At 55.7% G+C, this 15459-nt stretch overlaps 2 protein-coding genes across 14 annotated transcripts in view; one reads left to right on the forward strand and one right to left on the reverse strand.

Annotated features, from left to right (window-relative positions):
* Positions 1 to 4422, forward strand: part of HDAC7 (histone deacetylase 7) — a 90690-nt gene extending 86268 nt beyond the window's left edge. For 11 of the 12 annotated variants that reach the window (XM_054051435.1, XM_054051437.1, XM_054051445.1 and 8 more), the window contains 9 exons: positions 50 to 105; positions 318 to 405; positions 725 to 844; positions 1267 to 1364; positions 1446 to 1564; positions 1708 to 1841; positions 1949 to 2033; positions 2263 to 2401; positions 2987 to 4422. In XM_054051435.1, the coding sequence (XP_053907410.1) occupies positions 50 to 105; positions 318 to 405; positions 725 to 844; positions 1267 to 1364; positions 1446 to 1564; positions 1708 to 1841; positions 1949 to 2033; positions 2263 to 2401; positions 2987 to 3032 (885 nt within the window). In that variant the 3' untranslated portion in view covers positions 3033 to 4422. Of the gene's footprint in view, positions 1 to 49; positions 106 to 317; positions 406 to 724; positions 845 to 1266; positions 1365 to 1445; positions 1565 to 1707; positions 1842 to 1948; positions 2034 to 2262; positions 2402 to 2986 lie in introns of those variants that run through there. The other variant, XR_008447403.1, reaches the window with a different exon arrangement.
* Positions 4423 to 6804: 2382 nt separating this feature from the next.
* LOC104055094 (twist-related protein 2) lies at positions 6805 to 15289 on the reverse strand. Of its 2 annotated transcripts, none has more exons than XM_054051449.1 (2): positions 14672 to 15289; positions 6805 to 7972 (listed from the first exon to the last, which is right to left on the reverse strand). In XM_054051449.1, exon 1 carries the CDS (start codon positions 15162 to 15164, stop codon positions 14679 to 14681), a length of 486 nt encoding a protein of 161 aa, XP_053907424.1. In that variant the 5' UTR covers positions 15165 to 15289; the 3' UTR covers positions 6805 to 7972; positions 14672 to 14678. The 2 variants fall into 2 exon arrangements, with proteins under 2 accessions (XP_053907424.1, XP_053907423.1); XM_054051448.1 differs by having other exon boundaries at positions 6805 to 8254.
* Between the last annotated feature and the right edge of the window lie 170 nt (positions 15290 to 15459).

Below are 15459 nucleotides of genomic sequence, written 5' to 3' on the forward strand. Positions count from 1 at the left end.
GGCGCTGGGGGATAGCAGCTCTGATCACTCACCTTTGTGTTGTCCCCAGAACGGCTTTGCTGTGGTGCGGCCACCCGGACATCACGCGGATCCTTCCACTGCCATGTAAGAGCCTCTTCCCAAGCGGCAGGACTTTGGGATATGGGAAGCCACAAAACCCAGCTCCTTGGCTCAAAGTTACTCCAGCCTAACCTTTCCCCAGGACCCATCTGTATTCAGGGGGAGAAGAGAAGGGCGAGCCAGAAGGGAGCACAGAGGGAATGGGTGCTCGGGAAGGGCCCCAGAGCATTAACTGGCTCCGACTTCCCTCTTTGCAGGGGATTCTGCTTCTTTAACTCAGTGGCCATTGCTGCCAGGCAGCTGCAGCAGAAAGGGAAACTCGGCAAGATCCTCATTGTGGACTGGGTAAGTCCCCTCCATACCCTGTGTGTCCCTGCTCTTCCCCAGGACATCCCTAGGAGCGAGTGTCCGCCACCTCCACCCAGCTCTGCTTTGGAGGGAGAGCAGAGAGCAGCCAAACCTTTTCCTCTGGGGCCTGGCTGCTGGGATTGTGGCTGGAACCCCGCTGGCCCATCAGGATGAGGGGAGCAGGAGCAGATCCTGGGGATGGGGAACCAAGCGCTGGAACAGCGTAGAGATCCGGTTGCTTTTAGCTCCGTTAGGCTGCTAGACCACCCTCAAGGCCGGCAAAAAGAGCTCTCTGCCAATCTCTGTCTCTCTCCAGGATGTTCACCATGGCAATGGGACTCAGCAGATCTTCTACCGAGACCCTGATGTTCTCTACATCTCCCTGCATCGTCACGATGATGGCAACTTCTTCCCTGGGAGCGGCGCTGCTGATGAGGTAAGAAGCACCGAGAGGCTGCGAGGTTGGTGTGGCTCTACCTGGGGACAGCCAGGAGAAGTGGGCACTGCCAGGTTTGAGCAGAGAGGAGGTTTGTGTTGGTGCCTTGTGGGCTTCTTTCCCATTGAGGCCTCATCCTGCCTGGTTGATACCATCCATCCTTGACTCAGCTGGCTGCGGAGTCAAGGCTTAATCCCAGCCTGTAGCCAGTGGCTGGGGATGGCTGCGAAGCTCTGGGAGGTGTCAGGAACTTCTGCTGCTCTTCAGCAAGCTTTACAAATCCATATGGCTCTGGTGGCATAGGGCAGGGGGGACCAGGACACCCAGCTCTGCCTCCCTGGAGCCTGACAGCCATGGAGCCCGCTCAGTATCCTTGTAGGTCACACCCAGGCTTTCTTTGTTGTCCTTGCTCTCTCTCTCAGGTTGGTGCTGGCCCTGGTGAGGGATTTAATGTCAACGTAGCCTGGACTGGAGGGCTTGACCCCCCGATGGGTGACGCTGAGTATCTGGCTGCTTTCAGGTACTGTTTCTGCTCCTCTTTCCCCTCGGTGTCGGGCTGGAACTGTGTTCAACACCTCGAATTTGTTTTCCACCCACACAGGACGGTGGTGATGCCAATAGCGCATGAATTCTCTCCCGATGTGGTGCTGGTGTCAGCCGGCTTCGACGCAGCCGATGGCCACCCACCACCCCTGGGTGGCTACAAAGTCTCTGCTAAATGTAAGGAGGTGGAAGCAGCATCCCTGGCTTAGCGGGGTTGGTCTTGCCGCCCATCTAGGCTGGGACCACGGTGTAGGGGTGGGGAAGAGCTTTGGTGTTTCAGACAAGGAGGCTGACGACCACCCATTGGGTTTCTTCTCCAGGCTTTGGCTACATGACAAAGCAGCTGATGAGCCTGGCTGGTGGAGCCATCGTCCTCGCACTAGAAGGTGGCCATGACCTTACAGCCATCTGCGATGCATCTGAGGCCTGCGTGTCAGCCTTGCTGGGCAACGAGGTGAGAGCTGGGCTCAGCGGGTCATGGTTATGGGGTTGTACTGGTGCCTCAAGGCGAGCCCTGGGCACAGCTCCCACCTGTTGACCCCCTCTGTCTTCCTTCTGCAGCTGGACCCTCTCCCAGAAGAAAGCATGAGGCAGAAACCAAACCCCAATGCTGTGCGCTCCTTGGAATCGGTGATCCAGGTCCAGAGTGAGTGTCCCAGGCTCAATAAGTTACCACAGAGGGACCAAGTGTTAGCATTTCCTCCCCTCTCCAGTAGTCCCTATGGCCTCTAATGGGTCACTTGGCATGAAAGACCCCAGTGGAGCCTTCCATCCTCCTCCTACTCCTGGGAGGGTGGTGCCCCATGTGTATTCACTGGACAGGAAGCCCGGGGCATCGCTATCCTGATACCTCCTCATTTCTGCTCCACTTGCAGGTAAATACTGGGTGGCTGTGCAGCGCTTTGCCTCCAAGCTGGGCTGCTCCTTCCTGGAGGCACGGCACCACGAGGCAGAAGAGGTGGAGACGGTCACAGCCTTGGCCTCCCTCTCGGTGGCTGTGATGGTGGAGAAGAGGTGATGCTCTTAATTCATCCTGGGAGATGTGGGTGCCCCTCCCTCCCTGCGTGCCTGGGTCCGAGCCTTAGTGTTGCAGGAGTGACAGCAGAGAAAGGCCATGTCCCATAGCCAGATGAGCTTCTGGGAGGTCAGGACAGTGCTTTAAGAAGGTTTCAGGCTGGAAGAGAGAGAAATGACAACCGTCCTTCTCCCTGAGAACCCCATTTCTGCAGCTCTCACATCCTGGCAGATTTGGCCCCAGCGGGTGGTGGGGTGAGGTCCTGCATCCACATGGTCAGGACCCGGTTTGACTTCTGGAGGGATTCAGGGCTGTGATCTTCCCAAATGGGATCAAAACGAGACCATATCCTCTTGCTTTCCTTGGAAGCTGGAGGTATGGGGATTCATCCCGTCTTTTCAGCAGATCCCCACCTGCCCACCACCATTTCTCATCCTCACCAGATCTCAGCCAGAGTCTACGCGGGCCTTGGTAGAGCAGGAAGCACTGGGATACTTCTTCTGTGCCAGAAGTCCCTTTAGATGCTGAGAGGGATGTCTTATGTCACACCGGTCTACTCTTCATGTTGTATTTCTCCATTTCAGGCCACAAGACGAGCCAATGGAGGAAGAGGAGCCCATGAACCAGTGACGAGGGGTGACATTCTCTGCTCCCCTGCTTCCAGGATGTGGCTGGACTCTCCTGAGCCCAGCGCTCGCTCTTCACTCCTGGCTTCCCATTTGCCACGTCATCCTCACTCCCCAAGTCATGGTCCTGATGTGGCCTCAACCTTTGGCTGCCGCCTCTGCTGGTCTCCCAGAAAGAATGCTCCTGCAGCCACCTGGAAGACATCTTCCTGCTTGGGACCGATGGAAAACCACAGCCTCCCTCTGCACGGCATGGCCTTGCAAACCTAGAGTGTGCCTGCAATCAGTCCCCAACCTTCGGGACCTGAAACCCACCTGGGGACGTGCGAGAGAGGCCTCCATCCCCCCGGCTGTGTTGGCAGCCGGACACAGACCTGCCCTTCTCCTGGGCTCTTCCTCACCCTTAAGGAAGGGCAGGGGGATGTTGGGATGAATGTTGCGGCTGAGCTGCAGGTGGTCAGAGCCACCTTCAGGACTGCACCCAGAGCTCGGCTCCAGCCAGGCAGCGATGCCTTTGAGAAGCAGCTCTGGGTTTTGCTGGAGAGGGCCAGGTTCTCTGCGTCTTCCTGGCTCCCCTTCCTCTGGTAGGGCAAAAGGAGAGAGCGTGACACTGAGACGGAGTCTGACCTCCTTGGACGGCTGTGCACGATGCGCCTTGCAGGCTGGCAAGAGCAAGGGCTCTAGCGTTTGCAGTGCCCAGGATGGCACCCGTGGGACATCATCCTAACCACTAACCAGAGCACGACCCCTCTGGTGCTGGGGCTCTGATTTGCACTATGTACAATTGCCGTGTGCTAATGTGAACCTGACGGACTCTTCTTTCCATGGGAATTTCGGAAACATACACACTCTTCCTGTGGATGTTACCAAGGTGCCTTGAGCCCTTTCCAGCAACCCTGATCATCTGTATCAATGGAGACCCGTGTAATCCCTAAAGCAGGGGCAGCCCAGCGGTCTTCCAGTCCCCGCCCGAGCCCACCCCCAGTGCCCCGATGGGCTCCTCTTCTCAAGCTGAGATCAAATCAAGTCCTTTCACCCTCTGCTTGGTGCTCATCTTCCCCGTGGATGCCCAGAGCCCCAGCAATACAGTGCCTGCCTCTACTCAGGCTGTCTGGGGGTGGCAGAGGCAGGATCAGCCCCCACAAAATGAGGTGTCCACCTCGATTTGCCTTCCTCCCACCTCCTACTGCAAGAGGGCATCATGCAGCTCCACCCCACGAGCCTTCCCCACGTTGCCCCGCAAGGAGAAGTCCCCACTTGGGTGGCACAGTGCTGGGCTGCAGTGTGAGGTTTGGGGACCGCTGGGCTGGGGTGGAGGGGATAGATGGGGACACCGAGACCTGGCTGAGCTTGGGAGGTGGCCAGGTCTGCAGGCACAGGGAGGAGATTTTTGTATTAAAAAACCCCAAAAGTAACAAAGAGAAATGAAAAAGAAAAAAAAAAAGAGGACTTTGGAAGAATAAACCATTTCTGTGTCTCAGACTGCCCAGAGCTGGGGGCCAGGACATGGAGACTGGGGAGGGGGGCGTGTGTTTCCCCTCCAGCCAGGTGACACTCAGCAAAATCGTCGTGGCCATCCTGCGGTGCTGCCCAGACACCCCAACAGTTGCATCCTTCTGTCTGGGGCTCGGGGGGTACCTGCACCTGCCCTGCAGGGTGTCCTGGGCTGGGCAGGAGAGGGGGCGTCACATTGCAGCAGGAGAGCTTGAGCAGGAAGGGGTTAAAAAGCACCCCCAAGCCCTCTCTCTTCTTCTCCAGAGCCTGGCAGTTATGGATGCTGTCCCATTTTGTGGGTCTGCCCCCCAGGTGGGATGTGGGGTGGGAAGGACCTGCTGCTTCCCGAGCCTTGGGGCACTGGAGCAAATCCAGTGTCCCTGACTCAAGGCCAGTGCTGCCACCCCTTCCCCCAGTGCCAACCGCTGCAGCTCCCTCTCCATCCCCTCAGCTGAGTCAGGCACCCCACAGCCCCCGTTCTCTGTTGCCACCATCTCTCCCTCCGTTTGCCTCAGTTTCCCTTCCCTGCTCATCCCAACCTCACTCCTGTTTCTCCCAGCGTGTCCCAGATGGATTCGTGCCATGCTGGAGCAGCCCTGATGCATCCGTGGATGCTCCTCACCTCAAAGCAGGCCCAAAGCTCAAAGGTGAAGGAGAGCTGGTGTCCCACTTTCCTCCGGGAGGAAGCTGTGGTGGCAACTGGGTGAGCTCAGCTGATGCAGAGGGAAATGTCCCAAGCAAACAACCTCTTTCCTCACTCAAGTGCTTTAGTGTTTAATGTTTTCAGGTTCCCTCTGGGTCTACCAAGGCAAGCTCCCAATGGAAAAAAGCTCTGATTAATTAAGCTGATGACTTCAAGGGCTGACCCTTCCCAGCCTCCAGCCTGGCAGGTCCAGCCAGGAGCCCCCAGTAAGCCCTTCACGAGCGTCACCCAGGCTGTGATGGAGTGGGTGGCCAAGAGGTTGATCATCCTTTGCACCCCGGCTGGTAGGTCACCCCAAAGCGGAGCCAAACCCCTGAGCAGACCTTCTGCATTCGCTCTCTTGTGGCATCACAGTGGCCAACGCGCTCATGGGAAGCATTGGCTCCATCTGCCAACCAGTTGCTGGTAGTTGCAGCCCTGAAGATGAGGCCAAACCACGCAGCAGCGTTCGTGCGCACACATTTTCTTCTAGCAGGGTTATGTGCTTGCTCCGATGTGTCCCCAAGGGGTGGCACCTTCTCATCCCCAGGTCCCCTCCGAACACCCTTCCCAGTGGTGTCTGCTGAGCATGGAGGCTGGAAGAGGTGGTGGGGTCCCATGGGTGGAGATCTGGCTGTGGAGATGCTGAAGTGGGTCTGAGTGGGTGCATCCCTGCCTGGGGGCTTCCACTGCTTCTCGGTTGCAATGGAGGAAGGGACCTCACCAAGCTCTCATCTGGCCAACTTTAACAGTGGAACATCAGGCAGAGGAGTCTCATGATGAAGCCGATGGTGGACATCTCCTCTAGCTCCAGGCAGGAGCTCGTCTCTGCAGACATCCTCATGCATCCGAGAGAACATTCCACCCCATTGTAAAGGGAGACCATGACCTCCAAACTGGGCACCGGATCCTGCAAAGGTCATTCTCTGTCCCAGAGGAGAACATTCCACCCCATTGTAAATGGAGACCAGGACCTCCAAACCAGGCACCAGCTCCCACAAAGGTCACTCCCTATGCCAGCCAATGGGAAGGTTTGTTGGCATGGCGAGAAAAGCCACGTGGCATCACAGCCACCAAGGATGCTGCTGGGTACCCAACGTGGTGCTGGGGTTTCCAAGCCTTGGCCACAGGGCTTATCGGGGCTCTTCCTCCAAGACTTGTGGAGATGCTGAGGGCCAGAACATCTCCGGCTCCATCTCTCCTTGCCTCAAACCCCTTCCCACCCCCATCTTTTTGTATCTTTGGGAACAACCACCATAAATAGCCCAGGAGGGGCTCCTGATCAGGGAGTGCAGGGAGAGGACGAGGGGGAACGATCTTCAGCTGATAGAGGGGAGATTGAGATGAGATCTTAGGAAGAAATGTTTTGCTGTGAGGGTGGGGAGGCCCTGGCCCAGTTTGCCCAGAGCAGTGGGGGCTGCCCCATCCCTGGAGGGGTTCCAGGCCAGGTTGGATGGGGTTTGGAGCCCCTGATCCAGCGGGAGGTGTCCCTGCCCATGGCAGGGGTGGGACTGGATGGGCTTTGTGGTCCCTTCCAACCCAACCCATTCCATGATTTTATGATCCATAACCCTATTTTTAAATGCATTTTTATTTTTTTTAAGCACATTCCAATCTCTTTAGAGGCTCCTTCTCCCCGGAGCAGGGAATCCACTCCTGGTGTACATAAAAATTGAAGATTAGATAGAACAAGGTAGGCTGAGCCTTGCTGTCTCCTCACATTGGATTCTCGGGTGCGTAATAAAGCATGATTACTAATTGAAATGCCGCTGTTCGATCATTGATGATGCTGCTTTCCCACGTGGATCGGGTTGGGTTGCAGCCTCGCTTACAGGGACTTTTTTTGACCCCTTTCTCTGCTCTAATGAGCAAAAATTCCTGCTTCTCTTTTGCCCAATTTACATCAAACTGGCCAAGTCCCAGGGCTGAGAGAGGGTGCAGGGGTGGGCATGTGGCTTACGACAGCACCATTTCCTTAGGAAATGAAAGGATTGAACCCTGGAAAATTCCCCCTGGACTTTATTTGGATCATCTGGAAACCATGGTGCCCCCCCAGCAGCCCCGGACATTATTTGAACGAGCTGGAAACTCTGATGTCCCTCCGTCACCCCAGACTTTATTTGGATTATCTGGAATCCATGGTGCCCCTCCATCAACCATCATCTGGGGGTCCCAATTCCCCTCCATGGCCCCCCCCCCCAGCATCTCCATATCCCCACAAAAGGGCTGAGTCCCCCTGGACCAGTGCTGCTCCCACGGTGGAAGGGCTGCGTGGAACCTGTTTGCTGGTAATCTCCAAGAAATTTGTTGTTGCAACCGCGTGACCGAGCCACATGCATGAAGTCCAAGTGAGCGGAGGGCATTGCAAGCATCGGGGTTCCTTGAGGGGTTTAACAGACCCCCCTAAAACTGCTCTGCGTGCCAGGCAGTAGCACGACCCAGGGTGTCCCTGTGACGCAGCCCTCCAGAGCAGGACAGCAGAGGGGCTTTGTGCTCCGTCCTTGGCTGAACCTTTGGATGCTGTGTTTTCACATCTTTAGAGGACTCTAGGAAGCAACGTGGACCAGAGCAGCGAGGGAGAGCTCAAAACCTTCCCGTCATCCCCAGAGGAGTCCTGCCTGATCCTGGCAGAAGGCTGCAACGTCCTGGCAGAGGGTGGGGAGAGGATGCAGAGAGGACCGAGCCCGCTGAGCAGAGGACATCTCCTTCCCTGCAGGATAGGGAAGCTGGCGGCTGGTACCACCGTGAATAACTTGACTTTCTCTTACCTGCGAGTCAAAAATAAATTACACCCTAAAGAGTTTCCCACACAGCATCCAATCAAGCTCATTCCAAGCAAAACCACCTGGGTGCTGGTTTGGGTCCTTCTGCCCCAGCTCTGGGGGTTTGGAGGGGTTGGAGCAGCCTGGGATGACGAGGCTGGTGGGGTGGGATTGGGTTTGCGCTCTCCTGCTCACTGAGGAGGCTGCTGGTGGGTGCTGGGTGTTGGAGGATAGCGGGGTGATGAGGTTGGGTGCCCAGGCGCTTCCATTGAGGCGGAGATGTAAGACCTATGGGGAAACAGGCAGGGTCAGCGCTGCTGCCAAGACACCAGGGTTTTGGCTCGACACAACAAGCTCAGGCTTCCCAAACTCCTGTGAAATCCGGCTCCCAGCTGGGAAGCCGTCGCGGAGAAGAGCCAGGTTGGGTTGCTGGCTCCTGAGCTTTTGTGCTTTGCATTCACAGACTTCCCCAGAGCCGCAAGAGTTGGTGTGGGATGCGCTGGGAAACGTCCCTGTACCTGAACCCCAGAGCGTGAGCACTCAAGGAAACCACAGCTTTTACCCCAAATACATTTGAGAAGACGGAGAAGGAAAGCAGCCAAACTGCTCCTCTCTCCTCCCTTCCATGGGGAGAGCCAGCATAATCCTGTGATGTACTGTGCCCTCTCCAGCCCCGAGGCCATCGGGCTGTCCCCAGGGTGGGTGACACCAGAGGGTACTCCGTGGAGCTACCAGGTGCCTCCAACCAACACCGGGCACCAGCCTGGAGCCGGGGGCTGTGGTGCGGGTGAACGGAGCCCAGGGCAGGGCAAGCCACACCGCTGCCTGATCCAGACCTTGAGCAGGAGGAAACATCTCCTGTGAGAGCTGGACAATATCAGAAACAGCCCCAGCAACTCTTGAAGACCTGGATGGCAAGAGGAGAGCTGAGCCCTGTGTCCGTTTTGCTGGTTCTGGAACTCCCTGGGCTTCCTCCCCATCACCCCCAGGTCTCTGGTTTTATTTCATCACCCCACTACACTTTGCTTTCTGGTTTTCTACTCCCTGCTTGCGCCAGAGCAGAGACCTTTAACTCTCTGGAGAGGAGCCTAGAGAGGAATAAATCAAACCCTCCAGTAATTCACCCCTGGGCATGGCTGAGGTAATGCAGATGGGGCAGCCAGGGGCTGCCTCTGCCCACCCTTTCTGCAGCGAGGACAAAGCCTGTCCGAGCAAAAATCCATCTGCATCCCATTACTGAGCCTTTGGGACCATGGTCTGAAAGGTCAGGGATGGAACTGTGCCCATCCACAGTGCTCAAGGGCAACAGTGCTTGGCACAATGGGCAACCAAAAAGGCTGGTGGCCAACTGGCATGGCACAGGGGTGTCTTGGGTTGGGGAAGCACGGCCACAAGCATCTCAACTCAACCCATGCAGAGGTTCATAACCCCTCCTTGCCTTATGGCATGGCCATGTCTCTAGCCAACAAGGTCTAACACCAACCAGGGCGTTCCTGGCATGATTTTGAAGGTTGTCAAAGGGCTGTGGGAGCCTCCAGAGGAGACTAACCCTGCTCCAGGAGTGCAGGGCTTGGGGATGGACCTTCACGGGGCTGGTGTGGACCAGACCACGGAGCTGGGGAGAGCCATTACCCTGCGAGCCTGTCCTCAGCACTGCCCTTCCTTCCCTCAGCTGCCTTCACAGCCTCACCTCAGCTCAGGTACAGCCCTATAAAAGGAAATGAAATGCAAAGCCCATCTCGTTAACGCATCTCCTCCGTTCCCCCTCCAATCCCAGGTGCATTCCTGGGACATGAAATACAGGCTTGTTTCAAAGGCATTCCTCTGGGCTAAGCGAACACAGCTGAGAGCCAGGGAGCCCGGCTCCTCGCAGGGATCGTAAACCAGCAGACATTTTAATGCTCGTGAGGGCTGGCTCTGTCATTTTATCTCTGTTTTAATTCTAACTAATCCTGAGGAGCACTGAGAACCTGCCTTCCTGCAACGGAGAAGAGCCTGCTTCCCTCAGGCAGGTTCAGTGTTGAGTTCTTCCACCTTTAATAGAAAAGGGGAAGATTTTGCTGGAAAAAAAATGCTTTTCTAATGGTGAAATGAATGCCAGCCCCAGTTACCCTTGAGATGGCCTTGTGAAGGATGCTCTTGTGCGGAGGAACCTGAAGAGGGATGACTGGACAGGCTGCAGCTCTCCCTGCTCTAGGATGGGCTCCAGGAACTGTGGCAGAGCAGCTCCGGGACATCAAGGTGATGCCACCTGCCTTGGTTTATGTAGCAGCCAGGGCGTCCCCTGACAACCCCAGCATGGTATGGGCTGGTTGTGGTTGAACTGAGCATCTCCATCTCCATCTGGTCCTGCATCCTTACCCAGAGACGGTGTGTGAGGCCAGCCCTGGGATTTGGGGTATGTAGAATCATCAGATGGTTTGGAAGGGACCTCAAAGCTCATCCAGTTCCAATCCCCTGTCATTGGCAGGGACACCTCCCACGCATCAGGGGTCTCCAAGCCCCTTCCACCCTGGGGGTGGGGTGGCCACCACTGGGCAACCTGGGCCAGGGCCTCCCCACCCTCATTGTGAAGAATTTCTTCCTAACGTCTACTCTAAATCTTTCGCCTTACAATTTAAAGCCATTCCCCCTTGTCCTATCACTCCATGACCTTGTAGAAAGTGGTGTCTGTCCGTCCCCCAGCTTTCTTGGAGCCCCTTTCCCTACTCAAAGCCGCTCTAAGGTCTCCTGCATCGCTCACCTCGGGCAGTTCCTCCAGCCCAGGGCACCAAAGCTGGAGCTGTCAGGGCAGAAAATCTCTCTTGCTGCCTTTCCACCCTCCAGGTGCTGTGGGAGTTGCTCCCCGAGCTCTGCACTTCAGGGAAGAGCCGGCAGCCTTTGGAGGAAACTTCTGGCCCCTAAACCTTCTCCAAACTCCATCAAGGAGCAAATCCCAGAAGCATCCTACCTGTCCGCAGGGATGGGAGCACAGAGCATGGCTGGTGCTTAACAGAGTCCTTGACCCAAACAGAAAAAAAAAATAAAAGGAAAAGCACCCAGGCACAGATTTCCCAGGATTTGTGCAACTCCCATTCTCTTCTGGGAGCTCAAAGCAAATGTGGAAGCGATGGTGGTTCCTGCCAGCGCAACCCCTCACCCGTTGGACCCAGGTGAGGAGGAGCTCAGTGTCTGGGCTTGCTCTGACCCAACCCGGGGGGCCGTGAGCCACCTGAACCAGTTTAAGGAGCAGCAAGGGATTGGACCTACTTCTCCCTGCTTTTAAAGGGCTGAGCCAGGGGAGGAAGCAGCTCCGGGCAGAGGGGATTGTGCTTTCTCACCAGGTTGCAGAGGACTCTCAGCTTTCTAAAGCAGATGCTGCTTTCAACGTGTTTTCCGAGCGGCTCTGAGGAGAGAAAGGAGCTCTCCCCAAGCTCCTTTAATGCCCCGGTGCTTCGATACCATGCAGTGAGACATATTTATAAATAAAAGAAAATGAAACATCCACCTGACAAAGCAGACTCCGAGCAAGAGCAACAGTCCCCAAAGGGAAGATTTATCCAAGGTCTTTCAGGATAGACAATTAAGGGAGGGCAATGCGAGAAAGACAATAAATCCAGGGAGACAAATGAAGGGCAAGGAATATCGCCCCTTCCAACTCCACCAGTCTTTCCCCCCCCCCAGCAGTTTCAGTTTCCAGCCTCATTTTCTCCTTCAGCAGGAAAAGAAACCATTTTAATGTGCTCAAGACCGTGCGGAAAAACCTTGAGCTTGGGGGACTTCAAACATGATTTTTCTTGCCTGAGGGCTCAATCCCTCTTTTTTCCCCGGATGATGTCTCCTGGTTAACAAGGGCATATCCACATCCAGCTATTCCAGCGCCCTTTGATATTTAATAGGCTGAGTTCCAGTGGAGACCAGTAACGCCGGCGCTCGCAGCAGCCGTTAGCTGCTTTACATTATAAAATTACAGCCCCACTGCAAGCTCCGGGTTAATTCACTTACGGGAGAGAAAGAGAGAGAGAGACAGCCTTTCCAACTCCAACATCACTTCCCCTGTGGCTGTTCCTTCTTCTTGAGCTTTGCTTAGCAAATCCTTCTCCCATTACTTCCCTGCCCAACTGGGAGTTGCTAATTGGGATCGGAATAGCGCTGCAGCTTGGCATAAAGCAGATTATTATCTATTCAGCTGGAGGATGCTTTGCCTCAAGGCAAGCACCGGAGCTCCTTGGGATGAATATTAACCAGGAAAGATAAGCACGCTGAGGGTACCAAGCTCACAGGACACGAGGGTTTTACACAGAGGGAGGTCTTTAAGATCGCTAAGGATCTTTAATTCCTCTGTTTGTCATAGGAACACAATTCCTGCCAAGCACTCAGCTTAAATAAACAGGTCTAGAAGTCAATGACTGGACACAGAGCTGCGTGTCAGCCCACACACGCAACCACGAGGAGCTACGCGTGCACCAGGAGAGCAAACGCTGAGCCCAGGGTGATGGGGAGGGGGTCCCTAATGCCTCCCCATGGCACATTAGCTGGGCTTTAACGACGTGCACAGCCCATCAGCACAGGGATGAAGCTTTTAAAAACCATCCACCAAAGAAACTCATGCGCCCACCATGCTGTTCCCACCTCTCTTGTGAACCCCGGAGCGGGGCAGAGCTGACAGGGGCTAAGCAGCCACCATCCTTTGGGAGCATCCACGGAGCATCCCACATCCTCCAAACTAAGATAACCCAGCTGCAAAACTGATGGGTCTGCAATGGTGTGATGCACAGAAGAGGATGAGAAAGGCTCTGGAGGGAGATACGGGCTTGTTATTCCTCATGGATTCAGCATCCTGACACCTCTCTGGCATCTTTTTGGCTTCTTGAAGTGAAAACAAGTAGCCACACGCTTTGCTTCTGGCTGTCCTGAAGGGGAAGGTGTCCCTGGCAGCACCCGGTTCGGGCTATGGGGCAGCAGTCCTTTTCTCATCTGTTGTTTTTAAACAACTGGATCTGCCTCAAATAATTGAAATCTATACAAGGATTTAAAAAAAATGGCATTTTTTCTGTAGGTTAGGAGAGACCTTAGCAAAGTTTGCAGGAGAATAATAGCTTCAGTGGGGCGCATCCTTCAATGACATCACCGTGGGAGCTGGTCAACACCATTAGCCGGTGGCTACGCCAACGTCTGCGGATCTGGCTTGAAATTCAGGGCTGTTAAGTGGCAAAACCCAAGGACAGGAGGGTCAGCGGGGCTCACAGGGAGACCCCGGCTGCGGCACAGAGTCCCGGGCAGAACTTGGGCCACGTTGCAGGAATTTGCTCCTTGATTTTGTCTCAGAATGGCTACTTTTCTCCTTTTCCTGCTTCCTCTGGCCTTTCAAAACTGAGACCAAGGTGAAGAGCAGATTATTTTGTCGCACCATGGCTCCCCCGAGATGAAAGCATCAGCAGCGTGGCTTAAATCAGGGTCTTGCACCCGCTCAGCACAGGGTCAGACGCTCTCATGGCATAAAGAAGCTGCTTCTGCCTGCAGGGAGACCACGGCTGGGCATGTGGTCCCTACGCTGAATCGGAATTTCAGTAGCACTGGCCAGGACAAGAAAAGACACCTAAGGAGGGTGCACAAGGCTGACCCCAACAGCCGGCAAAAAATAAGAAGAAAAGGGTTTTCCACGTTGCAGCCCTTAGTGAAGGGTGTGAGAGAAATGAGAGCCCTTCTACCTTGTCTTGCCCAGCAGACCCAGCAAGCTCCAACCCCAGCACTGGATAGGACGCAAAGCTGAAGCCCTGATGCTGTTTAGGGGACAATAGGAACTCTGGGGAGCTGGACTGGGCTCCCACAAAGTGTCCCCCAAAGTCCATGACTTGGGAACATCCTCTGGAGCTTTCTGCTCGTGGGCTGCAGGAAACGTTCGCATGTAGCTGCCCTGTCTCCTCCTTTCTCCCAGCACGGAAAACAGGAGTATCCCCCCCTCCTCTTTGCCAGCAACGAAAGGATGCTCAGGTAGGGGCTGGATGGTGCTGAGTGTATTGAACAAGGCATGCAGGGCAAAGAGCAGACAAACCTTGCTGCCCTGGCATCCTCACTCAGTGTTTTTTTCTCTGCAGTGTTGAACGCCTACAGATCCGAAGGGATTACGGGACTCAACTTATCTGCAGGGCTTTGGGACAGGGATGGGAGGAAACCCAGCAGGCTGGTGGCCAGGGCCACCCAACAGCTCCAGGAGGCCACGGCTGCTGAGTTGTGCCTGGCCGGTGAGGACCAAGCTGGGCCCTTCACACGGTAGGAGCAGCAACAGCCGTCCGGCGATGGCTATGGGGTGGCCGCTGGTCTCGCTCATGCAGTTTTGACACCTCGGTAAGCCAAGCAGATCCAGGGAGGTGTTTGCTGATTTACACCCCTCCAGAGTTACCATGGGAGGCTAAATCAGGTCTCTAAGCCCTTGTTTTAAACCTTTCACTAGCCTGCTCCGGACCAGACCCTGCTAAACAACATCAGTCACTTAAGGGCACCCTACAAGGTCCTACCAGCCCCAGCAAGGCTGGGGATCACCAGCTCCTCCGGCCGCCGGCCTTGGCGGCGTCTGGGGTTCGTTAAAGCAAATTGCTTGCACGTTGAGCGTGAGGAGGGGGCGGCTGCTGGGCCTTTTCCCACAGGACCGAGCTGGGGAGATGCACGGAAGATGCAGGAGCGAGGGATGTGCGGAGGTGTCGGCGGGGAGGTGGCGATACATACCCCCGGCTCAGTGGGATGCAGACATGGACCAAGCCCCTTCCATCCTCCAGACGGAGAAGGCATAGCTGAGCCTCTCATGGGCCAGGTAGTTGCAGCTGGTGATCTTGTGGTCCAGCTCATCGCTCTGCAGAACCTGGTACAAGAAGTCTATGTAGCGGGCGGCCAGCTTGAGGGTTTGGATCTTGCTCAGCTTGTCAGAGGGCAGCGTCGGGATGATCTTCCGCAGCTCCGCAAAGGCATCGTTGAGCGACTGGGTCCGCTGGCGTTCCCGCACGTTGGCGATCACACGCTGCGTGTGCACATCCTCAAAGGACTGCAGGACAGGGCTGCGCTTGCTCCGCTTGCCCTGCGGCGAGGGGACGCCACAGTCCTCTGCTGGCTTGCCCCCCTGGCCTCGCTTGCGGAGGCATTTTTTGTGCAGCCGCTCACCTTCCTCTTCACTGGTGACCAGGCTGCCTTCTGGGGAGTCCGGGCACATGCTTTCCTCTTTCATCTTCTTGGCACCTTGCAGGCAAAGGGCTCTGGGGACTCACAAGACGTGACAGCCACAGCACATTGGCAAGGTTGCCCGGAGAGGAGCCAGCGCCCACTCAAGAGGTGCAGCCTGGAGCATCCACCCTTCCACCTCCCCAAATTTCCCAAGCCTTGCGGAGCCCTCCAAGGAGCTCAGTTGGTTTTTCCTTTGGGCTACAGAGAGGAGGGTGTCCGAATAACTTTGGGGAATGGCTCTTGCTGATAGGGTGAGGAGGACTGTGGGCGGACCAAGCGCAGACCAATGCAGCCGTGCA

This window comes from Cuculus canorus, chromosome 29 (genome assembly GCF_017976375.1).
Source record: "Cuculus canorus isolate bCucCan1 chromosome 29, bCucCan1.pri, whole genome shotgun sequence".
NCBI classification, from domain to species: domain Eukaryota; kingdom Metazoa; phylum Chordata; class Aves; order Cuculiformes; family Cuculidae; genus Cuculus; species Cuculus canorus.

What these genes read in the sequence shown, in the direction of transcription:
- LOC104055094 (XM_054051449.1), bottom strand. Translation starts at nt 15,164, where the DNA reads ATGAAAGAGGAAAGCATGTGCCCGGACTCCCCAGAAGGCAGCCTGGTC.